Source organism: Schistocerca gregaria, chromosome 4 (assembly GCF_023897955.1).
Source record: "Schistocerca gregaria isolate iqSchGreg1 chromosome 4, iqSchGreg1.2, whole genome shotgun sequence".
NCBI lineage: Eukaryota > Metazoa > Arthropoda > Insecta > Orthoptera > Acrididae > Schistocerca > Schistocerca gregaria.
Window position 1 is genome coordinate 122,800,150 of NC_064923.1, and position 18,120 is coordinate 122,818,269.

Sequence of the window (18,120 nt, forward strand, 5' to 3'; positions counted from 1 at the left end):
ATTGTTTCTGCAGTCACTGCAGTTTTCTATGGACTTCAAGATAAAGCATTCAACTAGCACAATTTCTACATACATGGTGGAAAGTTCATTAACACCATGAAATGCATTTTGAAGAATTCTGGACTGACATGATTTCTGCAATGAGTAATTGAAATATAAAATAAATTTTGAAACTAATATTGAATGTTTTTGACAACTACTATTCCACCTCAAATTTTGAACAAAAGTGCTCTGGAGAGACTATATGTTAATTTTTTTCTGACTCTATGAACAGTCATTATCTATCCATGTACACAAATGAATCATCCATAGGTTGCCAATAAACAGAGTCATTCTGTAGCACAATTTGGAAAGTGATTTGTGAACTAATTAATGGCAAGGAAAGACATGTAACTCCTAGTTTCTTAAGTTAATTTGTGAACGATGAAATGAGCACAATAAATTCATATGTAAACACCTTAGCTTATCAGACTGACTAGAGCAATCCCAAGAACTCTGAGAAAACAATGAGGCACAGTCTACAGGAGAAAAGTGTATAAAATCTGAGTATCTCCTTCATATCTGCAACATAACTGCTTTTCATGGAAGTATAGCTCTTGTATTTTATCTAAATCTACAGTGAGAATTTTCCTAGTTGTGCTACGTGTTGATATTCATAACAAGCAATTAACTTTAGTTACTATTATCATTTAGATACTTTGAACACAAATAAATATTACGAATTGAGTAATTACCATATATCTGGGTGATCATAAGGTGAAACATACACTGATCCCTTAATTTCATTCACTAATTCGAAAGCCTTGTGTTGGGCAGTATTAAAATTATCGCCATGACGCTGGAAAACAAAAAAGGAAGCGTGTTTAACATTGTGAGCACCAGAAGATGGTGGGGGTGTTATTTTAACAAGAGACAGTCTCAACAAACATTACAATAATAAAAATTAGAATATGGTAACAATACTCCCCTTCATCTTTGTCTTCACCCATCCTCACAACAGGTAAGACATTATCAACCAAATGAGAAGTAAAGATGTGTTGAGAAGAAAAGAAAAAATAAGTGAAATGAATTGTGCACTTTAGAATTAGCAGGGAAATGGAAAAGAAGGTTTGGGGGGGGGGGGGGGGGGAGATCGAAGAGGAAGGGAGGGATAAAAAAGAGTAATAATCTAGCCAGTAAATAACTAAAAATACAATAATTTAAAAAACTGTATGTAATGTAACTCAAGTCTAGGAAAGCTGAAGGATTTAAGGATATATTCAAGTGCAAGTTCCAATGTTTAGGAAGTGGTTGTATTAGGTGGGAGGACCTAACAGCTATTTCAGAACTTGCTTTCCACACGTGAAGGATGGGCATTATCTTGTACTCTAAAATGTCCTTGATGTCCAATATCCTTGGAATCCATCTGTTTCAGAATCTTGAAGGCATATTCTGAGTCAGAACTGGTCCCTGAGCAGGATGTATGATTGGGTCCCATCTAAATACATAGCAACCCAATTTTATTATTTTAAAGAAGGGCTGACATAAAAACATTCATTGAGACAGAATACAGAATAAAAGTAATTTCTTATTAAGTACCAAACATATCTTTACAGTTGCAATCGGTCCTTGTACGAATGGGTGCAGTTACCATATGTTACAAAAAGCTGGGTGCAAAAATATGATTCTTCAGGGGAGTCATATCTTGGGTTATATTGATCACAGAAACAAGTGGTCAACTGTTTTGGATAGCCCTTGGCCTAGTGACCATTTCTGTACCTATTGGAAGAACTGGCATACTGCACCTATCCTATAGGGCAGGGTCAAAATTTAAATATCACACTTCCTCCAGCCCAGGCAAACAGAGAAAATTGGTTGGTTCCCTTGCATTAGGTGTGCTCTAGTGGACTTAATGTGGTTTATAAAAGCACAATTTGTTCATGTCTGAATCTTGAGAAAACCCCAAAAACCATAATTTGCTGGGTACGTAAGTACAAATTGTCGGGATGGCCACTCTTGCAGTTTCTTTTCATGGGAGGTTGTCGAAAATGTTACCATATGTTCTTAAGATAATATTTGCACTAAGGTTTGAAACTTTAACATGCCCAAAGAGGTACGACAGTAAAAAAAAGAAGGCTAGAAAGGGTCTTAATATACCTGAAAAGAAAATGACAGCCAAAAATTGAGTAAAATATGCCAAATGACATTTTTACTCTTTTATGATATAAATCATAAACCAGGCATTTTTAATGAATTGCAGTCGTTGAGAAAAGCATTGAGAAAAACATAAAACAAACGGCTGTGTGTTAACGTTATATTGTGCATATTTATTTGACATTTACGTGTGTCAAAGTATATAAATGAATCACAGCATATAAATAAACTGTCAAAACTTTACTAATTTATAGCAATCATTTTATACAGTTTTTGCACCCTGCTGTAGCAGACAAAAGAAACAAACCAGCAGAAGCAAGAAGGAGAGTAAGTCCCTCTTGAAAAGACTAACAGAAAATTGGGGAATCAGCTGCCTTATCCTCATTCCTCCTTTCTCACCAAAAATTTTGACATGCAAACATATTTCTGCTTTTGTAAGCTGAAAGAGGACAGAAGAGAGACAGTGCTGGTGGGAGATGGAGGAGACAGTACCAATAGAAGAGAAAGTGAGACGAGACAGTGATGGTAGGAGAAGCAAAGTGCCATTGAGAAGAAATGAGGTATTAATGATCTTTTTTTTGTGGGGGACCACAGTCGTGTAGAGTGTTTTGAAACAAAATCCTATCATTTAATTGTTAATCATGAATTTACTTTATATAATAATGATTTCAGCTTTATAGCCATTCTCAAGTCCATGTTGAAAGGTTAAAATATGTCTGACCTGCCTTTGACATGACATCACTGAAACAATGTATTTCTTGTCTTGTAGACCAGTTGTTTTCCATTGTGCACATTGTCAGCCATATGAATCTTTGATATGTACTCGTATCCTGCAATACGACAACTCATCTTATAAGATCAGAAATATGTTTTTTTGACAATGACAACTAAGGGCAAGGTCAGATGCATTTTAAAATTTCAGCATGAACTTGAGTTGGCTGCAAAGCTGAAAGCATGACTGTGTAAAACAAATGAACAATTAACAATCAAATGGCAGTAATTTCTTTCTTTCTTTCTTTTTTCCATATGTTTTTTTTTTTTTTTTTTAAATGAAGAGGCGATATTGATGGTCAGTGAGAGAGAGTGGCACATACCTGAAAAGAGAAACAATGGCAGGAAAAGAGAGAGAAGACAGCGTGGACAAAAACAAGAGATGACAGAACACCAACACTTGCTCTGGGAAGGAGGGTCTGGACCCTCCCAGACTGGTGAACTTTAACACATAGATATGGGAAAGGGCACATTTTGGACTGAAGTTTCAAACACGTAGGTATAGGAGAAAAATAGTTTGGATGACACAGAATTTTTGAGTTGCTGAGGTGATGTGGAGACAGTGGCTGTAGCAAAGAAAGACAAAAGGAGACCGTGTAAGTGAGAGAGGAGACAGTGGCACTGTGATACACTGTAAATCAATGGGAGAAAAATGAGACAGAGACACATAGTGACACTGACAGTGAGGAACTGAGTATGAAAGCTTCACTACAAAGAGAGACTCGGCAAAAGTATTTGCAATATTGCATGTTAAAACAGTGGGAATATGTCCACATGCCAAAATTTCTGGTGAGGAAGGCGGAATGATAACTGAAGCAGCCGGTTCCCCACTTTTCTGCCTGTCTTTTAAAGAGGAACTTACTCATCTTATGTGCTTATCCACTGATTTATACTATGGTATTATATGCTGCACGAGATATTGCTGGCGAAATCTGAATGAATTAATTGTCATTTGTGGTGCAATAGGTTGAATCAGACAATGCAGTAGAATACACGCTTGAATCACCAAGTCACCATTAACAGTACTAACTTCAGTTGCTTCTTGTATGCAGTGTTCTCCTGTATTGCAGAACATGTGAACATTCGACTTCCTGATTTTCTGATGTGGTGGAGGACAATAACGTACACATTACTTATCAGTAATAAAATGTCTGCCAATGATTCATTTTCTGTACCCATTTTTCACACTTTTGCTTTAGCTCTTTCTCTGACCACGGAAATGAGAACTAATGAAATTAATATTGTTTGTGAAATTTGTCTACTTAAGTTTTGGGCTTTAAAATATGTATCATTGTTTTTCTACGAAAGTGAGGAAAGACAGGCTTCCTAATTACTGAAAGTTAAATTTTTGTCTCCAGTAGGTATTTTTTTTTTCCAAGCACATTCTTTCCATTCACATTTCCAGTTTCCACAAACATTTTCAGTCAGAATTAGAGTAGGTTGTGCTATCTACAAATTTAAATAACATATGTGCAATTTTCATTGAATTTAATTATAATAATTTCATAGAAAGAAAATAGTAGCACATCTGTGTGATGTACCCTTGCTAAGGTCATGCTCTAAATTTCACAATCGTTTTGCAGTGAAGTACTTCCAGCACTTTTATTACATCCCAGTGCAAGTACAAAACAATGCATTATTGGACACTGCTCTATAAAGCAAAATGTTTCACTTCTTGCCCTCTACTATTCCAGAAAACTAGTCACAGCTATTGTGATACATCTTGTATACTGTTCTGTTACAATCAAAATTATTTGGAATGTAGTAAAACAAAAAACAGCCATGAGCCTTACCTCCAGTTTCCAACTGTGGCTTTAGAGGAATGAACACAGCAGATTAACCATGCAGGAGCATGCAATGATTGAATACAGGGTGATTATAATTAAAGTTAAACTTTCAAACTGCTATAGAAATAACACCACTAGCCAGAATGACGTCAAATTGCAACGGAATATTATCGGAGAAAGGGGAAAACGTATGGCAGAAGAAAAATAAATAGTTACAAAAGGTAACAATAGATGGCACTGTAAGCATCATAATTTAATAGTGGTCGACTGCAAATGACAAATGAATCATACAACAATGCCCAAGCTGTATGTTCGACAATAAACAAACTGTACTACTAAGTGTGCACGGGTGTACTAGTGTGATACTGTTAGTTACATAAGCCAATCCACTACGGCAAGTCAAATCACACTGGGTGGCAAAGATTGATTTTTAATGTCCCGAGGCCAAAAGCCGCATAAAAAGCATCAATCAAAATCAAATTGGATTATTAATTACTGTGTGACTGGTGCAAAACATGTTCAATATGCTGTCCACCGTTTTCTGCAACATGTTGAAATCGAGGAACAGCTGTGCTATCTTGCATGAAAATGATCCCATCCACATACATCCATGCTGTTGGAGAGCTGGAATGGCGTGGTTGTGAAAAAGACTCTAATGGCACTTACCAGTGATGGTACAGGTAACACGACCGGAAGCACCTGTCACTTTGAAAAAATATGGCCCTATGATAAACGATGCCGTAAACCCGCACCACACAGTGACTTTTCAGGATGAAGTGGTACTGGTTGATTTGCGTATGGATTGTAGGTCAGATGGAAGTGGCCATCGTCTGTCAAAATCTTCCATGGCCAATCCTTATCAACCCCCATGCAAGCAAGAAATTCTAAAGCAAAAGTTTCTCTTGCTGACAGGACAACAGGAAGCAACTCGTACACATGGGTAATTTTGAATGGATACAAAGAAAGATGATTCATAGGATTTTAGGCACTGTGCTCACAGGTATATCCAACATTCAGGCAATTCTGCGTGCACTACACATTGGCATATCACCACTGGTCTCCTGCTGCATTGCTGTGGCCACTGCTTCCACTGATGTGAATTAATTCCGTAGACAGCGGTCATCCACTGCAGTAGTAGCCCTTGGGCGGCAAATGTCTTCACCAGTTCCTGTCTCACTATATCTTCTCCATGTCCGAATAACATCGCTTTGGTTCACTCTGAGATGCCTGGGTACTTCCCTTGTTGTGAAACCTTCCTGGCACAGAGTAACAATGCAGACGCCATCGAACTGTGGTACTGATTGTCTATGCATGGTTGAACTACAGACAACATGAGCCATGTACCTCCTTCCTGGTGGAATGAATGGAACTGATTGGCTGTCGGACTCCCTCCGTTTAATAGGCACTACTCATGCATGATTGTTTACATCCTTGGGCAGGTTTAGTGACACCTCTGAACAGTCAAAGGGACTGTGGCTGTGATACAATATCCACAGTCAACATCTATCTTCAGGAGTTCTGGGAACTGGGGTGATGCAAAACTTTTTTTGATGTGTGTACATTTACTCTGAATAAATCTGTTCCTCGTTTCATCATGAAATGATTTCCTCCTCTTAGTGCGCACTCCCTGAAATTCAGGATTGATATTAATTGTACTAGCAACTTTGGATCAGGTGGAATAGTGTGCCAATTTTCGTAAAGATATTTTAAGACATTTAATAGGCTCTGAGTGTCCTTTGTCTGCAACACATGGTCTAGTGGCTGGCGTTGCTGCCTCTGGATCATGGGCTCCCAGGTTCGATTTCCAGCTGTGTTGGGGATTTTCTCTGCCCAAGAACTGCATGTCTGTGTCATAATAATAATAATAATAATAATCATCCATAACAGTGACTAGATTGGACTGTGCAAAAAGTTGGGCTGCGAAAAATTCAGACTTTATACAGGTGCTGATGCCTGCGCAGTTGAGTGCTCCACAACAGTTCATCATCAGAGTGTCTTACCACAACATCGAGGTAGTATTTTGTGTTTTAGTAATTTGCTTCTCTAGTCAACTGACGCCAACAACTGCTGTGGTGGTTGAAAAGTTTCTAGCCCGAAATAGCTACCGTAATGTCTTGCACAAACAATACCACCTACTTTTATGGTGACCCTTTGTGGTTAGGCAAGTCAAATTTTGCAGCTCCAGCTTCATTAGTTTTGCCACTAGAATGTGTTGTATACTGTAGTGTAAGCAAAATGGCAAATATTGAGAGAATCAAGAACCGTGCTGTGATTGAATATCTTCATTTGAAAGGAATGACACCCAAGGAAACTGCGGAGGACACGGGGAATACGCTTAAGGACAGTGCACCATCTTATGCAACAGTGAAAAACTGGTTGTCTGACTTCAAACACGGAAGAGCGTGTGTGGAAGATTCACCAAGGGGTGGAAGGACTGCCATCGTTGCCACTAATGAAACAGTGACTGCAATTCACGACACAATGTTGCAGGATAGTCAAACAATGTTGCAGCACATTGAAACCACATTTGGGATCTCCCATGGGTGTGCTCATGAAATTGTTGTGGATATTTTGGGAATGCAGAAAGTTTCATCTAGGTGGGTCCCGAAAGACTTGAATACAGATCAGAGACGGGAGCGTGTGCAGTGTTATGAAGGAATCACCCGCCAATTTGAAGTGGATGAAAATGGTTTTCTTGAAACATACATAATGGACGAAATGTGGGTTTACTACTTTGATCCTGCGACAAAACAATAGTCAAACCAATGGAAACAACTTTTATCCCCTACCCCAAAAAAACACCGGGTGCAAATATCAGCCAGTAAGGTGTAGGCATTGGTATTCTAGGATGCAAAAGGGGTAATTTTGGTGAATTACTTGCAAAAGGGCGTAACTATCAACACATCCTACTACTGAATCCCCCTGTGCCATTTGAGAGAGGAGATAAAGAAAAGACGGCGCAGAAAATTGGTGTGTGGAGTTCTTTTGCATTAGGACAACACACTGGCGCACAAAGTCCTCACAACACTAGAAACTCTGCCTGACTGCGGGAATGAACTGTTATGTTGTCCACCATATTCTCCAGATTTGGCTCCATCAGACTTTTTTCTTTTCCCAAACCTACAAAAAGACCTCAAAAGACAATGATTTGACAATGAGGATGCAGTGACTGATGCTGTGAATGCTTGGTTGGGCTCAAAATCAAAGACCTATCATTTGAATGGTTTGCAGAAATTATCTGAGTGTGCCCACAAGTTAATTAGTGTACAAGGGTATTATATTGAAAAGTAAATTGGTATTATGAAATTTCTGTCATTCTTATTTGTTAGGCCAGAAACTTTTCGAGCTCCCCTCCCCCTCCCTCACCCTTTAGATGCCATGATTAAACACCTGAATGATATCTCATAATCCTAAACATTGCATACCACAGAAAATGTTTCTGCTGACAAATTTAACTTACTGGCAGTTTCAACAGCAATGGCAAGCTAATTCAAGTGAGTTGCAACTGGTATTGTAGTGTCAACGCAAGCATTACGATGGGTATCACACATGAAATATAAAGATCTTCCAACACACTGTTTCAGAATTTCCTAGAGTTCTAGACCGCTACTGAACTAGTTGTAAAAAAAGTTGACTCCCTCTGAATAAAGTATCTGCTTCATGGCAATGCGCAGCTGCTTGTATCCCACATACGCTTACAACAAGCACATGGAGAAACATTTTACAAGAGCATTTCACTAAAGAAAATGTGTTTGAGCTCCTTTACACAACCCTCAAATGTTATTTCTGCTATCATAACCTTGTCCACGGCATTCACTAATAGGAACTGAGTGTTTCACAAGTGTTGAATTAAATGAGCAATAGCTATTCTCGTTTCCTGATTACAATCTATGAATTCTAAAAACCATTCATTTATTTCATATTTATCAGTTTCCTCATTGAAGTAAATATAATGCAATATGACTGTTGTTTGCTCAGTATGACTTGAATCAGAAACTGCGGCAACAGTAACTGAATAATACTTCTTGTTTTCTCTTTGTTCCAAGATGGCACCACTGACACAATGGGGACAACTAGAAATAAATTCATTCTGAGTATCACATGACAGATAATGTACATGTAGTAAATGATTTCCAGATTCTTTTTGGGCTCTGACTTTGCTAATATGTTGCAACATAGTAAGTACAAGAGTTCAAATAGCCAGAGGAAATTTCCATTATTTGGATCTGCAATTTTCAGAGCTGAATCTCTGAATGCCAATCCTCTTTGACCAAGAAATTTTGTCACATCAAGTAATATGAGACCTCCAATGCAAGTTGGTATTTACAGACAAAAAAAGAACATTACCACTACATTACAGAGCATCAACATACCTCTTTCATGTCCTTTCATTTCCATGATTCTTCTAGGACAAGTTTTTACAAATAGAAATACTTAGTTTTATGTTTACTCTTCAATGCAAAATAGAAAGTATACTCATTTTTCATATAAATCACCTTCTGATGGAATCAGGAATGCCCTACTTCCGAATGTTGTTGGTGAACTTACCAAATTAGAACGACATTTCACAGCTGCTGATGTTCAAATCTGTTGGGGAAATTTTCTAATAGGATTTCCAACAACATTCACAGAAAGCACTTTTTTGACTCCATCACAATGTGCTTTAGTGCACAAAACCCAAAGAAAACATAGTGCATTCAAAATTAAAAATGAAATAAAACTGTTAGCAGCTGGGCTATATAACTTATTTAAAAAAAGTTCTGCTGGTGCTGTGGTAATGTTCTTTTATTTATTACAATGCACAGAATTTATATTACAGTAGCAGCCTGATATTTGCAAACTTGGATCCATGGCGGATCCAAATTTTTGATAGACTTGGTCCCCCCATGAGGTTTGGAATCCCAGGGACTTCACCCCCCCTCCCTCCCAGTCTCCAAACCCTTCATCGGATGTGTTCCCAGCTCAATCATAATGAGGCATCTTGAACAAAATCATCACCTACATGCTAACCAGCATGGATTCCAACAACGGTGGTCGTGCAAAACCTCTCTCTCACTTTTCTCACATATTCTAAACACCGTGGTCCAAGGCAGTCATACAGATGCAATACTTTTTGACTTCTAAAAAGTATTTGTTGTTGTACTGCATCAAATCAACACATACTAATGAAAAGTCCATCACATGGAGAATTAAACAAAGTTTGGGACTGGATTGAGCATTTATTGGTAGGGAGAAAGCAATATGTTATCTTGTATCAAGAGCCATCAACAGATGTAGAAATAACTTCAATCATATCCCAGAGAAGGGTGTTGGGGGCCCGTCAAGTTCATGTTGTGCAGCCTGGGGCAAATAAAGGTGGCCTGGACAGATGGCTACATTAATGGAGGAGGAAATGACCTACAGTTACTTCCAACAGGATGGAGCAACTGCCCACAGAGCCAGCTGAACCTTGGAGGACCTTTACACAATCTTCATGCCTGACAGAATCGTTAGCAGTGGCCAGTCTGGTCACAGCCTTAGATGGCCACCCAGGTCACCTGATCTGTCAGAGTGCGATTACTTTGTGTAGAGAGCCCTCAAGCTCTCATAGTCTTCAAGAACTGGAGCAGAACATTTCTGGATGAGACTTTAGCAGTTCCAGCAGTCCAGTTTTGATCCACCTTCAGCAACTTGCTGACCAGGGCACAAAAATGCCAAGAGATGAATGGTGGAGACTTTTTGACGCCTGCTATGGTCAGATTAGTACTGTATTTCCTTTCCTCTGCTGTTTTATTGTACCCTTGAGCTCGTTTCTCGGTACCACTTTTATTTGCCTCACATTGTACATCTGGCAGTTAGTTTTGATAATAGACTCAGACTTATTGCAGATGATGAATTTAAATATAATGAAGTGCTATCTCAAAAAAGCTATGCAAATATCCTGTCAGGGCTTGATAAGATTTCAAATTCGGCAAATTTTAAATGTTCAGAAATGTAAAGTTGTGCACTTCACAAAATGAATATATTGTACGAAATCACCTTCAAACATCTGTTGGTCTGTCACCATTTTGTATGGTTGGAAACTTGATTCACAGGGTAGGGTGCACTGTGGCAAGCAATGAGATGTACAGAGCTGCAGCACAATGCTAATTGCAATGCATGGCCTTGGAGAAAATGACATTTGCAACATTTACTGGAGTCTAAACTGTAAAGGAATGAGAATAAATTGAGACATGTAAAATGATTCATTTAGAGCATCTGGTTATAATCAGAGATTGGACAGTGACAATGGAACCAATGTTTTAAAAATATTGGCTTTACACCAAAACCATAATGCTAACTACTTACAGGCACCGCCCACCTTCTTGCCAAGTACGATTTACATCACAACATACATCCTCCACCACCCTGTACCTAGGGACACTTATGGCATAAGCCAAATGAAATATGGAGCCTTGAAAGATAAGGAGGGAATTTATTACTGTATTTCATCTACAAATTATAGGAAGCATGACTGAAAGTTTTGCAACTAATGTAGAACTGTTACTATAAAGTACCTGATTGAAATTCAAGAGAAATCAATTAGGATTACTGGAGCACAGAAAGAAATACTGTCTATATTACTCACAATGACTGTGGCACCTTTCTCCTGGATTCTTGAAATCATTCTCTGGGTGGTTGTTTGTGGAACAACAACGGTGCAGGGTACTGAGAGCAGTCGGGCAGCTTCTGCTGTAGCCAGGCCAGCATTTCCTCCTGAACAACTGAGCAGATGTGTGCACCCATTCTCCACTGCCTGTAAAATAGGGATGATGCAACACACATATTGTAATTAAAACCTTAAGTTTTTCTAAATCATTAGTGTAAAATTGGATGTGTCAATATTTCCAAATTTTGGAATTGAGTAGAGATAGCATATGGTGCAATACAGTATAATATCTGGCAGCCTTCATATAATAATCTGTTTGGATTTGTAATTTGATTCATATAGTGCAACATTAATTCTGTATTATCAAACAAAACAGTTATTTACCAATACAAAATATTTGTGCATCTATTAAAAAATACTGTGGGGTCAGAAGTAGGCATCTGAGTTAGGTGTGCGAATGCTTTTACGTCAACTGCAGCTTTATTTGTTAATGCAGAAGCTCTAAAGGACAGGAAGTTATTAACGAGACACTACATAAAAATTATTATTACAGATTTCCTTTGAGTCCACTGATAACTATAACAAAATACGGGCATATTATACAATGAAGCATGAAATGAAGGACTAGCCCCAGATTAGCTTGTTGCAACCGTTGGCTTGCAGATGAGATGTCTTTGGAATAAATTGAGCAGAACACATTAATTTACTACCAGCTATTACCCAACCACACTTTGCTGTTGCTCAGTTTTTTAAATGAAAAAGAAAGAAATGATAAATCACACGTTTCTAATATGTATGGGAACTGAATATATGCCCTAATCTCCTTCTCTCCCTGTCTTTGTTGATCTATCGCTCATAACTTCAGACTCTGTAGCAGTATTCTAATCATAAACCAACAACCCATAAATACAACTTTCATGGGACACAGCATCTCCGAGGCAGTGATGAAGTGGGGATTTTCCCATATAACTATTTCACACGTGTACCGTGAATATCAGAAATCGAGCAAAACATCAAATCTCTGACATCGCTGAGGCCAGAAAAAGATTATGCAAGAACAGGACCAATAGTGACTGAAGAGAATTGTTCAGTGCGACAGAAGTGCAACTCTTCCGGAAATTGCTGCAGATTTCAATGCTGAGTCGTCAACAAGTGTCAGCGTGTTAACCATTCAATGAAAGTATCATCAATACGGGGTTTTGTTGCTGAAGGCCCACTCGTGTACCCTGGATGACTGCATGACACAAAGCTTTACGCCTCACCTGCACCTGTCAACACCGACATTGGACTGTTGATGACTGGAAACAAGTTGACTGGTTGGACAAGTCACATTTCAAATTTTATAGAGCGATTGAACGTGTACGAGTATGGAGACAACCTCAGGAATCCACTGACCCTGCATGTCGGCAGGGGATTGTTGACGCTGACAGACGCTCTGTAATGGTGTCAGGTGTGTGCAGTTGGAGTGATATGGGACCCTGATACGTCTACATACGACTGACAGGTGATACATATGTAAGCATACAGTCTGATCACCTGCATCCATTCATATCCATTGTGTATTCCGATGGATGTGGGCAATTCCAGCAGGACAATGCGACGCCCCACATGTCCAGACTTGCTACAGAGTGACTCCAGGAACACTCTTCTGAGTTTAAAAACTTCTGCTGGCAACCAAACTCCCCAGACATGAACATTACTGGGATGTCTTGCAACATGCTGTTCAGAAGAGATCTCTCCTCCCACCTCCCTGTACTCTTATGGATAGCCCAGCAGGATTCTTTGGTGTCAGTTCCCTCCACCACTACTTCAAACATTTATTACACTAGCGTGTAAAAATCTGAAGTACATTAGAAGGATACATTTTTGAGATTTTTTGGTAAGAATGTTTTCCCTTTGTATATTACTTACATATATTTATATATTATATGTATTACAAACACACATATATTAATGAATTAGGACCTAAAAATATGCCCATGTTAGAACTGAATATTGTATCAAAACTGCAAAGTAATCAGTCAAGATCTTTTGGTAATTAAGAATTTTGAGCAAACCCAATATTTACATTTCTATAACATTTCCCCCTTTTTATTACATGTACATTGCATGACGTTACAGTAAAAAAAAAAAAAAAAAAACTAAAACTTTAGTATTCAAATGCAATGTTGTGTCAAAATTTCAAAGCAGTCCATGATGAATTTTTGGAGAATTTGAGAAACTAATCCCTACATTTGTACGTTTACAGAACACATGGACATTCCTGATCACAGTTCTCTGAAAGTTTTTGACAAACTGCTTCGAGATTTTGAAACAATGTTCAATTTGCGTTCACACATTTTTTAAATATATGCAATACATAAATTTATATAAATTTAACAACAGAGAACTGTTGCAAAAAAAAAAAAAAAAAAAAAAAAAAAAAAAAAAAAAAAAAAAAAAAAAAAAATCTCAAAGTCTCTCTCTCTCTCTCTTTGTAAGATATGTCAGGTCTAGTATTAGTACTGATATATGGCAGACATCCCACAAGTTCCTGACATGACACTTTAACATTATTTCCCTACTCATTCCATCGGTGTCCCAACAACAGTGCAAGCAAACATATCAAAGCATTTCAGCATATCTTCAATATAACCTTCCCGGTCAAGTTTTAAACTACCTTCCTCCCAGTTTGTAGTTATACGAGGGTTGGAACTTAAATCGTGCCAATTATTTATTCACAACCGATACAAAAGTGTTACCGATACACGTTTGCACCTGTTACTTTCCTTCGAAGTAGTCACCAGCATTGTGTAGAGCCCGTTGCCAGCGATGTGGAAGATGTAGTATACTGTTAGCAGAGTCTGTTCTGTTGATGGTGCGAATGGAGCAGCTTACTGCCAATCAAATCAAAATCACAAGGACTTAAGTCCGGGGAGTATGGTGGATGCTACAGTACTTCCCAGTCCCATTGACCAAACAGAGCAGCCACAGCTCACGCTGTATGCACCCGTGCATTGTCGTGCAAAATGATGGGTGGATTGCGCAGAATGTGTTGCTGCTTCTTTCGCAAAGCTGGTTGCAGGTGATGCTCCAAAAACAAACGGTAATACAACTTAAGTCATCGTGACTTTGATTTGATTCCGCAGATGAAGGAACCACTTCATGGCATTCACTTCAGAACTGTTCCAGAGATTCAAAAGGCAGTTGACCGCTCTGTTTGCACCATCAACAGAACAGGCTCTGCTAACAGTAAACTATGCCTTCCACATCGCTTGCAACAGGTTCTACACAATGCTGGTGACTACTTCGAAGGACAGTAACAGGAGCAAACATTTAACTCTTTTGTATCAGTTGTGAATAAATAGTTGCCACTATTTAAGTTCCAACCTTCATCCACATACCTAGACAGGACTTGGTTCTCCTACTAGATCTTCAACTTCAAAGCACTCAGATAATCCCTGTTAAAATTTTCTATCATCACATGGAATTATGAGGTACTGATACATTGAAAATCGAGATATCGCAATAACCAAATTCAAGAATGAGTACACAAAAATTTGCTGTATAGAAATTCAACATACAGATTATATTTCAAAACTTGAAATCCAAAAATCAGACAGATCAATTTCATAATTTAACTATACGAGATACATTATATCAATATCTTCTGTCGATGTATCTGAATTTTGAAATTAAGTGTGTCGGTATATCTAATTATAACATATAGGAATTTAGCATATATGCCAGAATTTGAGATATCAATATATAAATGTTGAAAAGAAACCATCCTAAAGAGAAATCGCTACACAGGACTCGAGACACAGACAACTCGAAAATAAATTTGTCAATATTCGGTAGGTTTGGCTGCCTGAATCTGAGATATCGATGAACAGAAAATACACTTTTGATAGATCAAACGTGGAGTCACCAATGAACAGAGCTTTTAGTTGCAGTTACTGGGAACTTCTACATCTCGAGAGACTTAACTTCAATCAATTGATACGCTGAAATTCGAGAGATCGATATACTAAAACACATTATGTCGGTGTATCTAAACTCAAGACAACAAATAGTTTCAATATTCGATGTATTGATGTTTCTAATATCTCTCAATTCAATGTACTGAAATTTAAGGTCACAATAGTCGATAAACCAAATTTTGAGCTGTTGATATGTAGAAATTTGTTCATTATACTGTAACATATTGATGTATCTATATACATCAATATCGCGTTATTCTATACATTTGTATATATTGAATACTGAGATTATAAGGTTTGATGTACCGAAATTCCTTACATCAATATGTTGATAAAACAGCTACAATAATGAGCTGAGATAGGCCCAATGGCCTATCTAGAAACTCACCGCCATTTGGAACTTACAACAACCAACGGATCCTTTTTAAGAAACAATTGACTTTCAAGGTTGTCAATAAGCATGTTATTTAATCTCTCACTGTCTCAGTTGTAAATAATTCCGCACCTGAAATTAATTTGGATTTCATGTTTTCAACATCTTTAGGTTTGAAATCAAAGTTTAAATCTTTTGTAAACTCTTGCTGCTACTGCTGTGGAGGCCAAGTTAGCAGTGTTGTTATGGTAGGCAAAGTTTGTGAGTTCGTGATGTAGCTTTTGGTGCAATGCAGCGATAAGACAATTTCCCCCTGCCACTATTACACAGCTATCCCCCAGGATCAGGTAATATGATAGGAAAATGATGGTTCTACAAAATTCCAACAAATTAGTAACAGTCACACAAAAGAGTTAACTTATCTTTACGACTTGTTGAATAATAAAAGTATGAAACACTGCAGGTAACATAACACAAAAAAAAAGGCCCTACGTAGGTAGGTGCAAATAATCGTAGGTTAACTTCACAGTACAAAGCAAATGCAATTTACAACAACTGTCTGTTCACTTCTAAGAGATCACTAAACAATGTTTCCTGCCTAAGTCAGCCCTGGAGGATGATCTATAACCAAGTGGGCGAGAGCTGTCTTCTAAGTAGGCTTCTGTCCATTGTCGTTCGGTCACTGGCAGATTGTACTCAGCCAGCAATTGGACGGAGCAAAGTTGTTATCTTCATCCTCAGCACTGCCCATGGCGCTGGTGGAACTTGCACAAATTAAGAGTCCCTATGGCACTGGCACCAGCAGTTGAAGAGGCTATTCCAGCAGCCACTGAGGGAACAAGGTGCAACCAACTGCAGATTGTGGGACATATTGGAACAAATGATGCCTGTCATCTGGGCTCCAAAGTGATACTTCGATCATTCCAGCGATTGGCAGAGAAGGTTGAGAAGACCAGTGTTGTGCATGGAGTTTCTACAAAGCTCACAATTTGTAGCAGTGTCCCCAGAACTCATCATGGCACATTGGTTTTGTGTCAGGTGGAAGGACATCAAAGGTTCTGTGACACACTAGTCTGCGAGTTCCTGCAATTGCGATATAGGCTTGAGAACTGCAGTGTCCCCCCCAAATGGGTCACATGTGCACACTACACATCAGAGGGTGCTACTCAGGTAGCTGACCACATGTGGGGTGCACATAAGGTTTTTTTTATTTATTTTTATTTTAAATTAGCTGACTCCCCATCCAATCCTAATAACAATAGCTGCAGGAAACCCAGAACTATCAGTGTAATACCTAGTATTAAAATCCTAATAATTAACTGCCAAAACTTTGCAACAAAGTGCCAAATTTTGAAGCACTCCTGGAAAAGCAGTGAAGCTCACATAATACTGGCTACATGAAGCTGACATTTTTTGTGGAAAATTTAAGTGTATACTGAAAGGATGCACAAATGAGAGGTTGTGTATTTGTTGCAGTAGACTAGAAACTCCAATCCACAGAAATAGAAACTGAAGCTGCATGTGAGATTGTGTGGTCAAGACTTAGTATCAGGGATGGGCATAAAATGATATTTGATATTTCTATTGCCCACCAGATTCATTTCTTGATGTGACTGAAAACTTTAGAGAAAACCCCAGTTCACTTGTATGTAAGTTGCCAACTCATTCTGTAATCATCAGTGGAGATTTTAATCATCCACCAATTAATTGGGAAAATTACAGTTTTGTTAGCGATTGGAGTGATAAGACAGCCTCTTAAACATTATTAAATGCCTTCTCTGGAAACTACGAGAGCAGATAGCTAGGAACCCTACTCATGATGGAAACAGACTGGATCTAATGGTAACAAATAGATGTGACCTCTGTCACATATTTAATGAGTCCATAAATCAAGTTACTGTCCCTAATAGGGTCAAATATGAAATTGCAAAACCACTGTTCAAAAAACATGATAAGCTAATGTTTCCAACTACAGCCAGTTTCACTGTTAACAAGTCTCTCTAAAATCCTAGAGAAACTAATGCTCAGTGATAGCTTTTATGTTTTCAGGAAGTTTGTTATAAAGCTTAACTCCCATGTGAAAAGTACCTTTTTGGCACAGTGCTGTGCTGATTTGAGTCATATGTAAGTTTCTGTTTTGTCTGGTAAAGTGCTCATGTATATCACAGTTTTTTTGTAGTTTCCGGTCCTTGCCTATTACATTTAATTTAAAGAACAAAAGGGTTTCCATAATGTATACACATGGTAATGGGGGAATACCAGATTTCTTAAACAGGGGTTTATAAGAGTCTCTAGGCTTGCACCCAAACAAGATTCTAATGGCCCTTTTTTGTAGTTTAAAAGTGCTATTAGCTGTTTTAGAGTTTCCCCAGAAGGTGACCCCATATCTAAGACGAGAATGAAAGTATGCATGATATGCATTCAATACTGTTTTCTCACTACAGCATGATTTTAATGAACAAAGAA

General features: G+C 38.2%; 1 protein-coding gene across 1 annotated transcript in view; it reads right to left on the reverse strand.

Moving 5' to 3' along the window:
- LOC126266599 (L-serine dehydratase/L-threonine deaminase-like) overlaps positions 1–18,120 on the reverse strand; it is an 82,600-nt gene that overhangs the window by 47,599 nt on the left and 16,881 nt on the right. The window contains exons 3-4 of the mRNA XM_049970919.1: positions 11,299–11,466; positions 735–838 (exon numbers count right to left, since the gene is read on the reverse strand). Coding sequence (XP_049826876.1) covers positions 735–838; positions 11,299–11,466 — 272 coding nt within the window. The remainder of the gene's footprint in view (positions 1–734; positions 839–11,298; positions 11,467–18,120) is intronic.